Here is a 15,381-nt window from a genome sequence, read left to right as displayed (position 1 = left end):
CTTAAAAGTATTTGGAAAAATAAGTTGCCGGGGAGAGAAAGGTAGGATAGGAGACCAACAAAAGGAGTAATAGATTACTCCTTTTGTTGGTCTCCTATCCTAATCCTTGTCCAATTCCTCACTCACTGAAATACCATATGGTATTTCAGTGAGTGGATTTGGACAAAATGAAAGAGAAAATTAAAGGAGGGAAAGTATTCAACATTAGGAGATTAAAAGCATGGAGAGGAGGCGAAAAAGTGTCTATATAAGTGGAATTGTATTATTCTCAAATTTGGTACATATTATAAAGGGATGTTTTTTTGTACGACCACCCCTGCAGTATAACAAATGCCAGAAGTATGGACATACAGCGGTTTATTGCAAGGGGAAAAATATTTGTGGAAGATGCAGGGGAAGGCCAAGAATATGGCAAGTATGTAGCAGGGTGCAGGAAACTGGCGAGAGTCCTCCAGCAGCGGCTGGAGGGATATTAATTGGGACAGTCTAGCCCCCACTTCCTGGTTACGTCAGTTGTCCCAGCCCTTACATTTACGTCACGTATCTGCTGCTCAGTCGCCCGAGGTTTACTAATGACGAATTGAAGAGAAGAATGTCCAATAGTTGTTTTGTGTTCTCTTGGTCCTTCACCTTATTCCAGAGGAAGTGGCTAAGAGCTCACGGCACCGCCCAAGTCTGATTTCCCTGATCATGGAGATGTGTCACGTGTTGACAAGCGTTATAAAGCTGTTATTCCTAATTAGTTAATTATATATTTTTATGCTTGTTGGAGTGGGACATGTACCTTTAAAAACATGCAGACAATCCAGAAGATGTCCCAGAAAGAGTCCTCAGGGTCTATCCCTACCACAATCTCTTATTTAGCAGTTACTTTATTAATATTCAATTCACAATTAATGTCCTTTTCTAATCGTGTCACATTGCTTGCATTATAGTCAGTAACAGTAAACATTGTGGAATAGTATAATATTACTATTATCATATAATTATTTGCAATGAAGGCAGAGAAAATGAATCACAACAACTACAGTTTCAGTACATGAGTTTATTAATTTATATGGGTGAGGGCGGACCTACGTCACTTCCGCCTACCAATCCCCTAGCAACCGGGAATTCGTTGAAAACAAACCAGCTCACAGCGAACACAGCATTGACAGAAAAAGCATTTAACGAGCGTTGTGGCTTGGAAGTCGGCGTTAAATCCTTCATTTACGCATTTTTACTTATTCGCATATCGTGTGAAAAAACGAAAATGTATTATTTGCGTCAGACTCGTCTCAGTGAACTTTAAAGCTACTCAGGCTTAGCTTAGCTTGCTAGTTAGCTTAGCCTGCGCGCTACTAAGAAAGAGACGCGGAAGTTATCGACAACAAGATCAAGTGTTAGTGTATAAAATACTGAGAAATTTGAGGGCTACATGTATTGAATGGCAACATGAAAATTATAGGGTTTATTGGTTTTTAAAAACCCAACTGTTAAGTGCAAATTTAAACGGAACCGGTTTTCGAAAATAGCTAGCTAGGCTATAGACTATATAGTATATTACTTACTTAACTTAATCCTCTTCTTCCCGGATGGGAAATAAGGCTTCGACGACTCGACGCCATTCATCTCGCTGCTGTGCTCGTCTCTGTGCCTCGCCCCATGTAAGCTTCATCTCTTTCAGCTCCCCTTCAACTGTTCTTCGCCAGGTGTTCTTTGGCCGCCCTGGCTTACGTTTTCCCGGTGGTGTCCATCTTAACGCTGCCTTTGGTATCCTCTCGTTGTCCTGTTTTCGAAAATAGCTAGCTAGGCTATAGACTACATAGTATATACCGCATGTTATTTTTGTACAACAACAACTTCAGCTGTCGAACGTTATAAGGTACAAATTCAACAAGTACAAAATTAGCACAGACGTATAGCCAAGTTGTGGTTAAGAAGGTGGATTTTTGTTCCTTATATTTACCAGAAACGAAGTGATCCGAACACACGACCCGGGACTTTGGGGGACTCCAGTGAGAACCGTCCTCGTTTTCCCGGTGTAAAGCTGCGAGCCATTTGTCTCGTCTCTGTGGGCTTTTATCGCGCTTTGGCAGAACAAAATACAACCTTTGTTTTCCCTGTTTCCAGTTGTGGTTAGCACAACCAAAAACAACACAGTTTTTCGGCATTTTGGAGGCAGAATGACGGGTTTAACCAGCGTAGGTCGACAGGTTAAAGAGTAATGGCAACGGTTTGTTTTCAACGCCAGTCTGGTTGCTATGGCTCGAAGAACCCGTATGTAGCTCAGTTGCCCGGATGTCGGCCCTCACCCATAGGTTATAAAAATACTTAAGTTTTTAAATGATCTTCAAAACTGGTATAAAAGTGTTTCTGTCATTTCTTTGTGCAAGTCCTCCTTGATTATTCTGCATGGGGAAAAAAAGCATAAAAGTTAAACACAAGATCACAATAATCATTGATAGAATTTAACTTTTTCAAATAACAAGCAAATGTACACAAAACAACAGCGATAATCAATATTGGTTCATTAATGCACATGTTTATAGTACTAACATTTTCTGGCCACCCATTAATAGAACACAATTAACTTATTGCGGTTTAAAAAAGTAAATTAGAAGATGTCGGGCTTTACTTTCAAACGTTGAAAAAAGCTCCGGGCGGATATACAGGTATGTCCCTCCCTCGGGGTAAAGAGAGGGTAAGAGCACGGAGGTCGCTCAACATTACAGTCGAGGTCTTCTATTTTGACACAAATGTATATCACTTGACATGTCTGCTTTTAGCTGTTTTAAATGAATAAATAAAACTATACTTACATTTTAAGGAGGCTTTTTTTTCGCTCCGCATGGCGTCTCCGTGTTGAAAATAATTTCCAGAGTTGAGCGCGCAAGGAATTTCGAGAAATGAAAGGACGCGAAGTGTACACGGATGCAATCTTTCTGCTAATGGGAGAAAAGGACACATTTGTCGGCCAGATCCGAAGGACACTTGGAACTTTTTAAAATTTGGACAGCTTTCGCGCACCGCGATGACGTCAGCGCCCCACAAATGCGCACTGCAAAGCTGCAAAGGATGGCCCGCTCGGACGAGCTGAGCGCCCGCTCGGAGGCCCGCTCAGATGAGCTGAAGGAGTTGATCCAGGCCAATGCCATTCAAATTGCTAGTGGAAATGCTAAAGTGGAACAAGTTTGCAAACAAGTAAGCGAGATTATGGGGAGAGTTTCTGGGCTGGAACTGGCTGTGGAGGGGGACAAGAAGCTAATCAATGTACTTCAAGAACGCATCACAGAGATGGAGAGATATTCAAGACGATGGAACCTGAGACTGCATGGTGTGGCCGACCGTGTGGAGGACCGAGGTGTGCGTGAAGAGGTGATCCGAGTCTGCCAGGCTCTGCTGCCGTCTGATGCTGAACGGCTCCCGAATGTTATCGACACCGTGCACCGCGTTGGAGTGAAGAAGCCAAAAGGTAACAGGTGTGTGTTACTGCAGTTTTCCTCCCGGATGCACAGAGCTGCAATCTGGGCCGCTGCAAAGAATTCCTCTTACCTGCGAGGCAACGGGCTGCGCTTCGCCGAGGATCTCTGTAAAGTCGACAGAGAAGCAAGAATGAAGTTATGGCCACTGGTGGATGAAGCTCGCAAGGCAGGAAAAATTGCCTACTTTGTAGGTGGTCGGGCATTTATTGAGAAAAAAGAAATCCCTCTTCCAGTTTGAAGATACACCTTTCAGACATTAACTTACTCTGGACTTTACTTTGTTAAAAGAGAATGGATAGATGAAGAGTTACAACTTACGCACGAGCCAGTTTTTTGCACTTTTCTGAATATTAATATGATGTTGTTCCCGCAGCGTCTAGTTGCTTTGTTTCTAACTCAAAGCAATTTCTAATTCTAAATCATTTTTGTTTAAGCTTGTCTTTATCTGTAGTTTCTCTCAACGCCAGGGGGTTAAGGCAGAACTTGAAGCGCAAAGCTTTATTCTTATTTCTTAAACAATGTAAAACAGATTTATGTTTTTTACAGGAGACACACAGTATGAATGATGATGTAAAGTTCTGGAGATCTCAATGGGGTAATGAGATATATTGCTCTCATGCATCACAGCGCTCTGGTGGAGTTGGCACTTTCAGAAACAATATTACAGGAGTCCTATTGCATCATAGTGACTATGATAAAAATGGCCATTATATTTGTCAGGTTTTTGAGATTCAGAAAATTAACTTTAGAGTTGCTAACATTTATGGATATAACTCGGTGCCCGACAATACTATTTTATATAATGAGGTGGAAAATAGAATCCTACACTGGCTTGCCAAATTTCCAAATGCTTATATACTTGTAGGAAGTGACTTAAATACTGTCATTGACAATTCACTTGATAGATGGCCACCATCTATTTTGAGAGCCTGCAGGCTCTCAAAATAGTGTCAGCTCAAATCTAAAGTTACTAATGCAAAGGCTTGATCTAATTGATGCCTGGAGTTATAAAAATCCTGATAAGACATCTGGTCTAACAAGTCAGGCTCAAGAAAATCTAGAATCGACATGTGGTTAATTTCTAAATCACTGCAAAACAATGTTACTGTTCAAATTCTCTCCACTCCTTTGACTGATCATAGAGCTATACAGATTCACATCTCTCTACATCCCTCTCACAATTGTTTAAAAAGCTCATACTGGAAACTCAATAGTTCAGTTTTATGTCATGAAGCAGTTAAAATAAAGATTAAAGATCTAATAGAATTGTTTTTTAATAAAGCCAAAACCCAAAACAATTATGGTAGTAATTGGGAACTCTTTAAATATGAGGTAGGTAAATTTATTAGAAAATATTGCAGTAATCTAGCTAAGAATAAGCGTTCTGAGGAAGAAAATGTGATTTCCATCATTACTGCATTATCCTCTTTATGTCCAGATAATATGTCAGCAGAAGAAAAAGAAAGTCTCTTAGAAAACCAAAATAAATTAGACAAAATGTATCAATCGAAAGCAGAAGGAGCCTTTGTAAGATCTAGAAAACAATGGCTGGAGGAAGGTGAACAAAATTCTGCGTATTTCTTTCGTTTAGAAAAATCGCAGGCTCAAAACAACACCATTGATCAACTGAAAATAAACGATTTGATTTGCAATGATGCAAAACAGATTGCAAATTATTGTTCTCAATTTTACAAAAAATTATACAATAGTCAATACTGTGAAAGTGATGCTATTTCGTTTATGGATGCCTTAACTGAAACTAAGTCAATCAGCACAGCTGACCAGGGATTCTGTGACCGTCCAATCTGTCTCAAGGAAGTAGTGGAATCAATTAATAGTTTAAAAAATAACAAATCTCCTGGGGTGGATGGTATTACATCTGAATTCTATAAAATATTTTCAAAAGAGCTAGCTCCTTTCTTACTAGAAGTGTTTTGTGAAAGTATTGATACAGGTGCCCTTCCTCCAACTTTAACACAAGGCCTCATTACCCTTATACCCAAACCAAACAAAGATTTACTGATTATTGATAATTGGCGTCCAATTAGCCTCCTAAACAATGACTATAAGATTGTAGCTATTATTTTTGCTAAACGTTTAAAATTGGTTCTGGATGACATAATTGATGAGACACAGTCAGGATTTATGAGAGGGAGACACATTTCGAATAATATCAGGCTTGTACTTGACATACTGGATTACCCAGAGGTCACTAATGATGAAGGCTTCCTGCTTTTCCTGGACTTCTACAAAGCTTTTGACTCGATCGAACATGAATTTATCTTCCGGACACTTGACAAATTTGGCTTCGGCAATTTTTTCCGCAAAACAATCAAGACTTTGTACTGCAATGGCAATAGTTCAATAAAGCTAAAATCTGGTACATCCCCAAGATTTGAATTAAAACGTGGGAGACGGCAAGGTTGTCCTATTTCTCCATATTTATTTTTGTTAGCCACCCAATTGCTATCGGTTCATATAAAATCTAGCTGTTTAAAGGGGATTTCTATATTAGACAGAGAAATAACTATCAGCCAACTGGCTGATGACACAACACTCTTTTTGAAGGACTCTTCTCAAATTCCTCTAGCCTTGGATGTGATTCATGTTTTTTCCTTGGCTTCTGGTCTCCGTCTGAATGTGAATAAGTGTGAACTAATGGCTGTGAAGAGATGTGAAATGATGTCTATATGTCAAATTCCAGTTAAGGATAGTATTAATTATCTAGGAATACTTATCACTAAAAATCAGAGTTCTAGATCGGTCTTGAACTTTAATCCAATTGTAGAAAAAACTAAGAAAAGATTTAACCAATGGCTACAGAGAGATTTATCCTTAAAAGGCAGAACCTTGCTTTCCAAAGCAGAAGGTATCTCCAGGCTTACGTATGCGGCTATTTCTTTAGATGTTAACCAAAAAATATGTAAAACTATTGACAAAATACTTGTTGACTTTGTTTGGAAAAGCAAAATTCATTATATTAAGAAATCTGTTATAATGAACAATTATAATCAGGGTGGTCTAAACTTTCTGGATTTCACTACACTAAACAACACCTTCAAGATTAATTGGATAAGACACTATTTGAAAGACCCTACCTCAATTTGGAACTTCATTTCTCATCATGTATTTTCTAACCTTGGAGGCCTAAAATTTTTGCTATTGTGTAACTACAGCATTGATAGGATTCCTGTTGCTCTTTCAAACTTCCACAAACAAGCCCTTCTGGCATGGTCTCTTATATACAAGCACAATTTCTCACCTACCAAATACTTCATTTGGAACAATAAAGATATATGTTACAAAAGGAAATCTCTTTTCCTCAACAATTGGTTCAACAATGATATTATTTTAGTGAGTCAGCTTTTCAATAAGGAAGGTCAACTTTTTAATTACCAAGAATTTCTCAACCACTTTAAGGTCCCTGTAACTCCCAAACAATTTGCCATTGTATTTGATGCCATTCCAACGGGTGTTGTTATGTTGTACAGGGCTTACTCATCTCCTCTTTCTGCTGTAAAAATTGTGAATGATCCACTTGACACTCCTGTGGGGAAACTTTGCTTTGATCAGAAAAATAACAGAAAAATCCGCAGCTTATTCCAAAATGATTGTGTGTCTGTCTCCTATGTAATTGCGCTCTGGAATAATATTGTGAATGACATCTGCTGGGTCAAAACATGGTCCCTTCCTAACAGGTATTTACTTACCAACAAAGTCAAAGAGATATCTTTTAAAATCATTCATCGTTATTACCCTGTAAAGACTGTGATGGTTAGATACAAGAAGGACATTGATGTTACCTGCACCTTATGTAACATGCATCCAGAGACTGTTTACCACCTGTTTTGGACTTGTGAAAGCACTAGATCACTATGGCAGGGCATCTGTCGCTTCATCCTGGACAATATTCATGACAAATTTGTGCTTTGTTTTAAAGATGTGATATTTGGTTTTACACTATATGAACAAAAATTTGAAAAGGAATTTTACCTTTGCAACCTCATTATACTATTGGCTAAGTTTTATATTCATAAATGTAAGTTTCTCAATACCCGGCCTGTCTTTTGTGCCTTTAAAAAAGAGTTAGAACTGTACATTAAGACACTCTCTACCTCTAGCAACCAGAAAGCTGTGAAGACGATTATGCTGTGTTCCAAATTTGAGTTGTTTACTGAAATTGAGTGAGCCTATGGCTTTGCACTTTGTTTATATTATATATATGTTTTTTTGCATTCTATTTTAGTTACTTTGAATTTATAACCCCCTGGCGCTGCTTTGTATTCTTTTTGTACTGTTTTGTACTACTTTTGTACTTATTTGATTGTTGAAATGTTGAAATGTATAAATAAAACTTAAAAAAAAAAAAAAAAAAAAGCTGCAAAGGATGCAGCCGCCGAATTGAGACACAGCCCAGATGATGGCAGTATAGGTACCAGCTGCCACTAATCATAGAAGAAGAAGAAGAAGAAGAAGAGGATGAGGAGGAGCAGGAAGTTCAGTTAACCAACCCGCCAAATTTGGTTGTAAACAAAGTTTCCCTCATTTTTGGCGGAAAAACAATGAATCATTTTCACTTTTCTATATAACAGCGATTATTTTTGGGTCAACAATGAATTGCAGCGCAAAAGGTAATATACCAAGTGTTCATGTCTAATATGTAAAATGTAAGCGCCACAATGCATAAGAGTTACACGGTGAGTACGCGACTCGACTGAGTTAAAGACCGCGAGTACAGCGAGTTGTCACTTCTATAAAATATGTACGTGAATATAACTTTTTTTAATGTGAACCTTATACTTTTTTAGGAGTGAGCGATTCCAAACAGTTTGCTGGCAGGTTAGTAAACCTACATCTCACCACTAAACAATTATTAGCCACATTTCCCACTGTAAAGAAATCAGCTACATCCACACAATAGACATCATTTGCTTTTCCAATCTGCCTCTTCTTTTATTTCTCTGTTATATTTTGGTCTTGCAGCAGTGACAGTGATTCAATAAAAGTTTTTGTTCGGGTACGACCTCTGACTCGGGGCACTGGACTGACCACAGATGGAGATCAGCGTCTGTGTCTCAAAGTCATCTTACCAAACACCATACATCTCCTCTCAAAACCCGAGCCGCGAACCTTCACCTATGATCATGTCTCTGACATGGACACGTCACAGGTTTGGGGGAACTTTTGTTGATTTATCTTTTACTGGATTGCCACACATACCTGAGAGGTGTTATGTGATGTGTACCTTGTGTCGTTCTCCGACAGGACTCTGTATTCTCCAGTGTGGCCAAGAGTATTGTAGAGTCTTGCATGAATGGATACAACGGTACCATTTTTGCCTAGTGAGTTGACTTAGTTTTCAATATGACACAAAACAATTATATGGGTATTTGTTGGCAATTAATTGTTATATTTATTTTGCAGTGGCCAAACAGGCTCAGGGAAAACGTTCACCATGCTAGGTGAGAATTCAGTTTAGATTTAGGGCCTGATTTACTAAAATCTAATTACCTCATGCTAAACAGTGTGTTCTATCTATAAAATTGTGCATACTATTAGTGAGCGTGTTGCGTGCGATCTACTAATACTGTGTGTGCATTTGAAAAGTGGTCCAGATCACCTTATTTAAATGAGGATTTGCATGTAAAATACATGTCATCATCATGAAGACACTCTCATTTACTGCACATTCATTGTATCTTGCCTTGGTGTTTTGCTATGTTTTCAAACAATCAGGAGACATTTACCACTTTGTATCTCCATTTTAGAAGCAGTCGTGCAGTGCATCACTTTTTTCTTTCTTTCTTGTTTTTTACTGCACGGGAGGGAAGCTATAGTACTGTGTTCAAGACATTAAAATGCATACTTCAAGAATTTTTTTTTTATCATATAGGATATATGTTAGTAATATATATTCTATATAGAAAAAAATATCGTCATTGAAAGATATTAGAGGACACCAAAACACGTCAATTGAATTTGTTTTAATCAGCCCGTAAGTCATCTAGCAGCTTTGGAAATTATAAAAGGATGGTGCTGAATACACAAGGTGTCTAATATTTATTATTTCTGACTGTCCAAATATGTAGAAATGTACACAGGACGGAGGATTCTCATCTGTCCATCATGTCTTTGCAGCGCAAGCACTCCTCTCTCACAGCCGTGTGGAAGAGTTTCAGTTTGCGCTACCTTACAAACATGCTAAATAAATAAAACCCCAAAAAGCGATGAGCAATGTTCATAAACCACATTGCTCGTGCTGTTTTATATATTTGCATTTTCTTATCATACTATTGTGGGCATTTTAATGATCAGCATATATTTTCCATAATGATTAAGGCAGAGATGCAAAATGGATTGCACGCATTATTCTGCTCACTTAGGAGACACAGTCCACTTTGCACATGTTTAGTAGATCAGCTTTTTTATGCCATCAAGTTTGAACATGTTTTAGTACAAGCAAACATTTTGTAAATCAGGCCCTTGATGTACAATTGGTTTCATTAAATAATGGAAATGTTTTCTTCCACTATCAGGACCTTCTGAGTTGGACAACTTTACAGATGAACTGCGGGGTGTTATTCCTCGTAGTTTTGAGTACCTGTTCTTTCTCATCAACCGAGAAGCAGAAAGGGTTGGTAGTTAATCATTATGCAAGTGATATGAAGAATTTATTTAAACTATGATTTTTTTTCCCCTTCTCAGTCTCAGTCCAAAAGTTTTCTGTGTAAATGTTCATTCATTGAGATTTACAATGAACAAGTATTTGACCTACTGGACACAGCCTCTGCTAGCCTGTTTGTCAGAGAAAACATCAAGAAGGGGGTGTTTGTGGAGGGGGCAGTGGAGAAGTATGTCAACTCTGCTGCAGAAGCTTACCAGGTTGGCATTACCAATGTAATCTGTTATCAGAATCAGTTTTATTGGCCAAGTATGTTTACACACATGGAAATCGACTTGGTGCTGTTCTCTCTTTGCCCATAAATGTAACATGTTTTTTTATTATTTCTTCTGCAACTTGTGACATGGTCAGGTGTTGTCTCGTGGTTGGCGTAATCGCAGAGTGGCCTCCACCTCCATGAACCGCGAGTCTTCGAGGTCTCATGCTGTGTTCACCATGATTTTGGAGTCCAAGGATTCCATAAATGAAGTGGTGAATATCAGGACTTCTCAGCTTAACCTGGTGGACCTGGCGGGCTCAGAGAGGCAGAAAGACACACACACTGACGGCTCCAGACTCAAGGTAAAGGTTCTCGATCATTGGCTCCTTAAGTTTTTGTGTGTGTGTGAGATTGTTGAAAGCTGCTGTCTGCACTTGTTTTAATTTCAGGAAGCCAGTAGTATCAACCGCTCACTTATGTGCCTTGGTCAAGTAATTATGGCTTTAGTGGATGTATCTAATGGGAAGAATCGCCACATTTGTTATAGAGACTCTAAACTCACATTCCTGTTACGGGTCAGTGGTTACAGAGGCTAAATACATTTCAGTGCCTTTTACAGATCCGATTAAGCAAAATATATAATGACATTACTTTATAACCATTTTAGGATTCTCTGGGAGGAAATGCAAAGACTTGCATCATTGCTAATGTTCATCCTGGATCAAAATGCTTTGGGGAAACATTGTCTACCCTGCAGTTTGCCCAGAGAGCAAAGCTGATCAAGAACAAGGTAACTAAACACTACATCTTATTTTAACAGAGCAGATTATGAATGTTCTGTTTCTGTTATTGCTTATAGGCTATTGTCAATGAAGACACACAGGGAAATGTGAGGCAGCTACAAGCTGAGCTTAAGAAGCTGAAGGAGCAGCTTGCACAGGCTCTCTCATCTCAACCACTGCATAATGGGAGCGATGTAGCACCAGGAGGACCAGGTCTCCCAATATCCAGTAATACTCTCATCAAACACTAACTGCAATTCCACTAAATCAGATATTTTTCTATATATTCTTCTCTCGCCAGAACCATGCATAGATATTGAACACGTTGCATCGTATAAAGTTAAGTTTATAGCCGCTGTTCGTTTGTGGAGGAAACGTGAGGAGGAGAAGAAGGTAGGGGACATTTTTTTAAAATGTGTTTTTATTTGTTGTAGTTGGTTTGTTAAGCCTGCCACATTATTATAAGAATTATAATAAGAAATTGGAGCAGGAGGGCTCAGAGTTGTCAAATGTAGAAACTTTGTTGCTATAGTTACTAGAGGTCGATTTGGAGCTGATATGCATTTGCTCTAAAATTTAGCTGAACATGAAAAGTACAGGGATGGCGGTCTGAGCAGAAAGGAGCACCATTTTTCTTATTCTTCAATACTAGTATAATGTGTGTATATATTGTAAAAAGGCCGATATCATTATACGTCAATGTGCTGAATATCGACGCAGATAATGGGTCGATCCCTAATATTAAGACCCCTCTAGATACTAGGGATGTCACTGTATCAAATCTCACCGAACAATATTATCACAGTATTATGTCCACAGTATGATATTGTTGCGGTGTTTGTCAAAAAAAAAAAAAAGTTACAAATGTTAGTGTGTAAATTGAAGTGGAAGGAATGTTTAGGATAAACACACTCTCTATAATTGAACACAAACGTAATGCTCTAATCATATTTATTACTTAAAATATGTATTTTTAAGTGCAAGAAATTGCTCAGTGACGTCCACTGTTTTAAGCAAATATTAAAGACTGAGTTACGTTTCTTTTAGGTGACAATGTAAACATCCATTGTAAAACAATAATGTTCTCTTGAATGTCTTTTAACTTTTACTTTCTGACAAGCAGTGTCCTCCACAGTTGACATGTTTATATCAGTCTGGAATATGTTGTTTCTCAGAAAAGTTAACTTACAATCTAACTTTTAATTACGTAAATACGTAATTAAATCTTTGCGGAACGCAGATTTTCTTACCTCAGCCAAAGAGGCTATGTTTTCACTGGGGTTTGTTTGTCCCTTTGATGGCTCAAAGAGTTATAGATAAATTATGTTTAAGTTTTTCAGGAAATGTCCAAATAAACAATTCCTCTCATCAACTATGACCACACTTCACTTCCTGCTTATGGTGTTTCACGCCTGTACCTTGGCGCCCCGCGCTGCGCAGAACACTCTGGGAGATTTAGTTTATTTCAGACCTGGACAACACCTTAAGCGCTGGAAAAAAACTACACACCAAATAACTTTACTTGTTGTGATTTATTCTTTACTGATTTATATCCAGATTTTTCTCAACTATATTTACATGACTTTTGTTGGTATAATAAATACTCATGTTTTCAAATAATTAATTGTAATTACAATATCAATCAAAATAATGGTGATCAATATTTTTGTCATAATCATCTAGCCCTAATAGATTCTTTTATTTTATGTTTTTCATTTACTGCTGTTTAGACCTCATCTCTGGAATGAAAATGGTACTATCCTGTCTGTCCATTTACATCCTAGCAACTTTTCTAATATAACTACCGGTAATTACATTTGGGCCTGTCCTTCATGAACCAGGCAGAAAGTGGTATTTGTTCAGAAGTACAGTACTTGCGTTGATGTGTCCAGGTGCTGCTTAAAAAGCTGTCTCAGCTAGAGGAGGCCTGGGCCCAGAAAGACAAGTTCATCCACTCGAGTCGTCTGATTGTCAAGTTCCGTGAGGATCATATCAGTCGCCTTGAGAAGAAACTAAAGGCAGGATGTGCTTCACTAACCGACGAGGAGTCACAGGCTTTTATTGACAAGCTAAAGGAAGAGATTAGCATTTTACGAGACCAGGTGAATATTTTATTTATGCCATTCATACTCAATATTTCGCATCCATTTTTAATGCATTGTTTTTAAATTTTTTATATTAAGGTTGACAACCACCCAAAGATGACTCGCTATGCAGCAGAGAACTACAGCCTCAGACAGGAGAATTGTCAACTTCGCGCCATTGTGTCAGTGGCGAACTCTGAAGCAGTTGAAGCACAAGTTGCTACTGAGCTTGAAGAAGACTTCCAGAGGGCTATTGAAACTGAGAGTGTCACAGGTAGTAAGATGTGTACGGTACTCATAACTGTTTATTGCAGGAGTGTCCAAAGTGTGGCCTGAGGGCCATAAACTGATTTGAGAGGACTTATTATTTATTCTTTATCGAAAAAAAGAGCAAGAGAAAAACAACAGATTTTGTTAATAACCCAGCTAAAAGATCTCGAAAACAGATTTAGGATCACAAACAATTGTAAAGAATCCTTTTAAAAAGTCCTTAATTCAATACCTAATAACTTGTTCCTTATGCCTTTTCTGATATTTCCTGACAGTTTAATCCTAGTCTGCACAAAAATGTTTTGAGCTATGCTATACAGACAGACAAACCCGAGCGAATACATGGCAGAGGTAATAAAACACTATATCGCTAATCATACAAAGCTGAGATTCATGCTGTTTTGTAGCTTAATTAGTGCTGTTTGTACATTTGGATTATTTGATCCTTTTTTATAAAATTATTTGGACTTTTGAATTCATCAGAAAAGTTTTTTATTTTTATTTGGCCCTTGGTGAAAAAGGTTTGACACCCTTGTTTTACTTGCTACCAGTCCACATTACAATGTACAGCACCTTGCGTCCGCAGTATGATAGGATAGGCTCTAGCTAGCCACATGACCCAGACAGAAAAAGTAGCAAAAAAAATAAAGGGATGAGTGACCAGATACATTGATATTCCTAGTTATGTCAAAAATCTCATTTTGCATTATAGCTCCAGTGGGTGCCTTGACCTCCGTGGCTGCAGATGCTCTTACTGCGTCCGCAATGGAGAAGCTGAAAGTTCAGCTGCTGCAAAAACAGTCTGATCTCACAGGAGCTCTACAGGCCTTTGAAGAGTACAAGGACATCACCAGGTAAGCCTGGAGTGTTGTTATAAAAAACAAATGCATGTAAGGAAATATTAAATACTTTGCTAGCCACCTGGCTTGTTCATTAAAAATTCACAATTATTCCCTGGGAAATTAGGACAAATGTTAAAATTTGTTTTTGTAACCCTGCTCTCTAACAGACAGATGTCTGTTATTTCAAATGTTCTGCAAAGATTAAGAATATATTTTGTTTTCAGGAAGCAAATGTCTCAATTGGAGTCTGACAAAAGATACCTTGACAAGTCCAACAAGCATTTGGAGAACATTCTGGAAGCCACCAATGCCTACAAAAAACAAGAAGTCTCTGAATTGAACAGAATTCATGTGGAAACTCTGAAGGTAATGTTCAGATGCCTGAAATGAGATCAGGGTTTCCCCTATAATGTATCTGATCGTGGCGTGGCGCCATGCTAAATTCAGGCCACCACACCTTTTAAAAATTAGTATTATTTTTTTATTTATTATCAAATTTTAAAGTAATATATTGTATGAATGGATAGATAACCTATATTATTTAAGCACTACTGACTGGTGATGCGCAGAAAATGTGGCCACTGAAAAACTTTGATCAACCCGTAAACCAGACCTGGGCATTGTGCGGCCCGCGGGCCGCATCCGGCCCTTTGTACGTCCCTGTCCGGCCCGCGTGAGGCCAATTATAAATTACAAAATAAATTTTAAAAAGCATCTATTTTGAGTGTGCAATACAACGGTGCTGCTTTTGTTTTGAAAAGCGTTATTTGTATTACTTCCGTGTGGACGTATGCTCGTGCGCGCAGCGGCAATCTCAAATTACAAAATACATTTAAAAAAACATCTTTGTCGTGCGTGCAATACAACTGTGCTGCTTTTATTTTGAAAAGTGTTATATGTGCGTATGTCCTGTGAGGGAAGGCGCACAGCGACAAGTGATGCCCGGTTATCCCCGAAACGCTAAAAAGAGAAAAGTTGATGACGAATGGCGTGTTTTCCACAAGACAAGTAAAGGTAAAGCTGTGTGCTTATTTGTGGTACACACGTTGCTGTGTTTA

The 15,381-nt window shown here is 38.3% G+C and overlaps 1 protein-coding gene across 1 annotated transcript in view; it reads left to right on the top strand.

Annotated features, from left to right (window-relative positions):
• The first annotated feature begins 7,934 nt into the window (after nucleotides 1-7,934).
• The window catches only part of LOC133646621 (kinesin-like protein KIF15-A), a 27,354-nt gene continuing 19,907 nt past the window's right edge, over nucleotides 7,935-15,381 (top strand). The window contains exons 1-16 of the mRNA XM_062042187.1: nucleotides 7,935-8,095; nucleotides 8,273-8,303; nucleotides 8,448-8,634; nucleotides 8,730-8,806; nucleotides 8,889-8,926; nucleotides 10,001-10,098; nucleotides 10,170-10,346; nucleotides 10,498-10,707; nucleotides 10,795-10,920; nucleotides 11,013-11,135; nucleotides 11,205-11,340; nucleotides 11,429-11,520; nucleotides 13,020-13,229; nucleotides 13,311-13,485; nucleotides 14,194-14,335; nucleotides 14,548-14,689. Of these exons, the coding sequence (XP_061898171.1) occupies nucleotides 8,077-8,095; nucleotides 8,273-8,303; nucleotides 8,448-8,634; nucleotides 8,730-8,806; nucleotides 8,889-8,926; nucleotides 10,001-10,098; nucleotides 10,170-10,346; nucleotides 10,498-10,707; nucleotides 10,795-10,920; nucleotides 11,013-11,135; nucleotides 11,205-11,340; nucleotides 11,429-11,520; nucleotides 13,020-13,229; nucleotides 13,311-13,485; nucleotides 14,194-14,335; nucleotides 14,548-14,689 (1,983 nt within the window). The 5' untranslated portion in view covers nucleotides 7,935-8,076. The remainder of the gene's footprint in view (nucleotides 8,096-8,272; nucleotides 8,304-8,447; nucleotides 8,635-8,729; nucleotides 8,807-8,888; nucleotides 8,927-10,000; nucleotides 10,099-10,169; nucleotides 10,347-10,497; nucleotides 10,708-10,794; nucleotides 10,921-11,012; nucleotides 11,136-11,204; nucleotides 11,341-11,428; nucleotides 11,521-13,019; nucleotides 13,230-13,310; nucleotides 13,486-14,193; nucleotides 14,336-14,547; nucleotides 14,690-15,381) is intronic.

Source organism: Entelurus aequoreus, linkage group LG03 (genome assembly GCF_033978785.1).
Source record: "Entelurus aequoreus isolate RoL-2023_Sb linkage group LG03, RoL_Eaeq_v1.1, whole genome shotgun sequence".
Classification (NCBI taxonomy): domain Eukaryota; kingdom Metazoa; phylum Chordata; class Actinopteri; order Syngnathiformes; family Syngnathidae; genus Entelurus; species Entelurus aequoreus.
The sequence above is the reverse complement of the archived record's forward strand: the minus strand, read 5'-3'. Positions and strand labels throughout refer to the sequence as shown.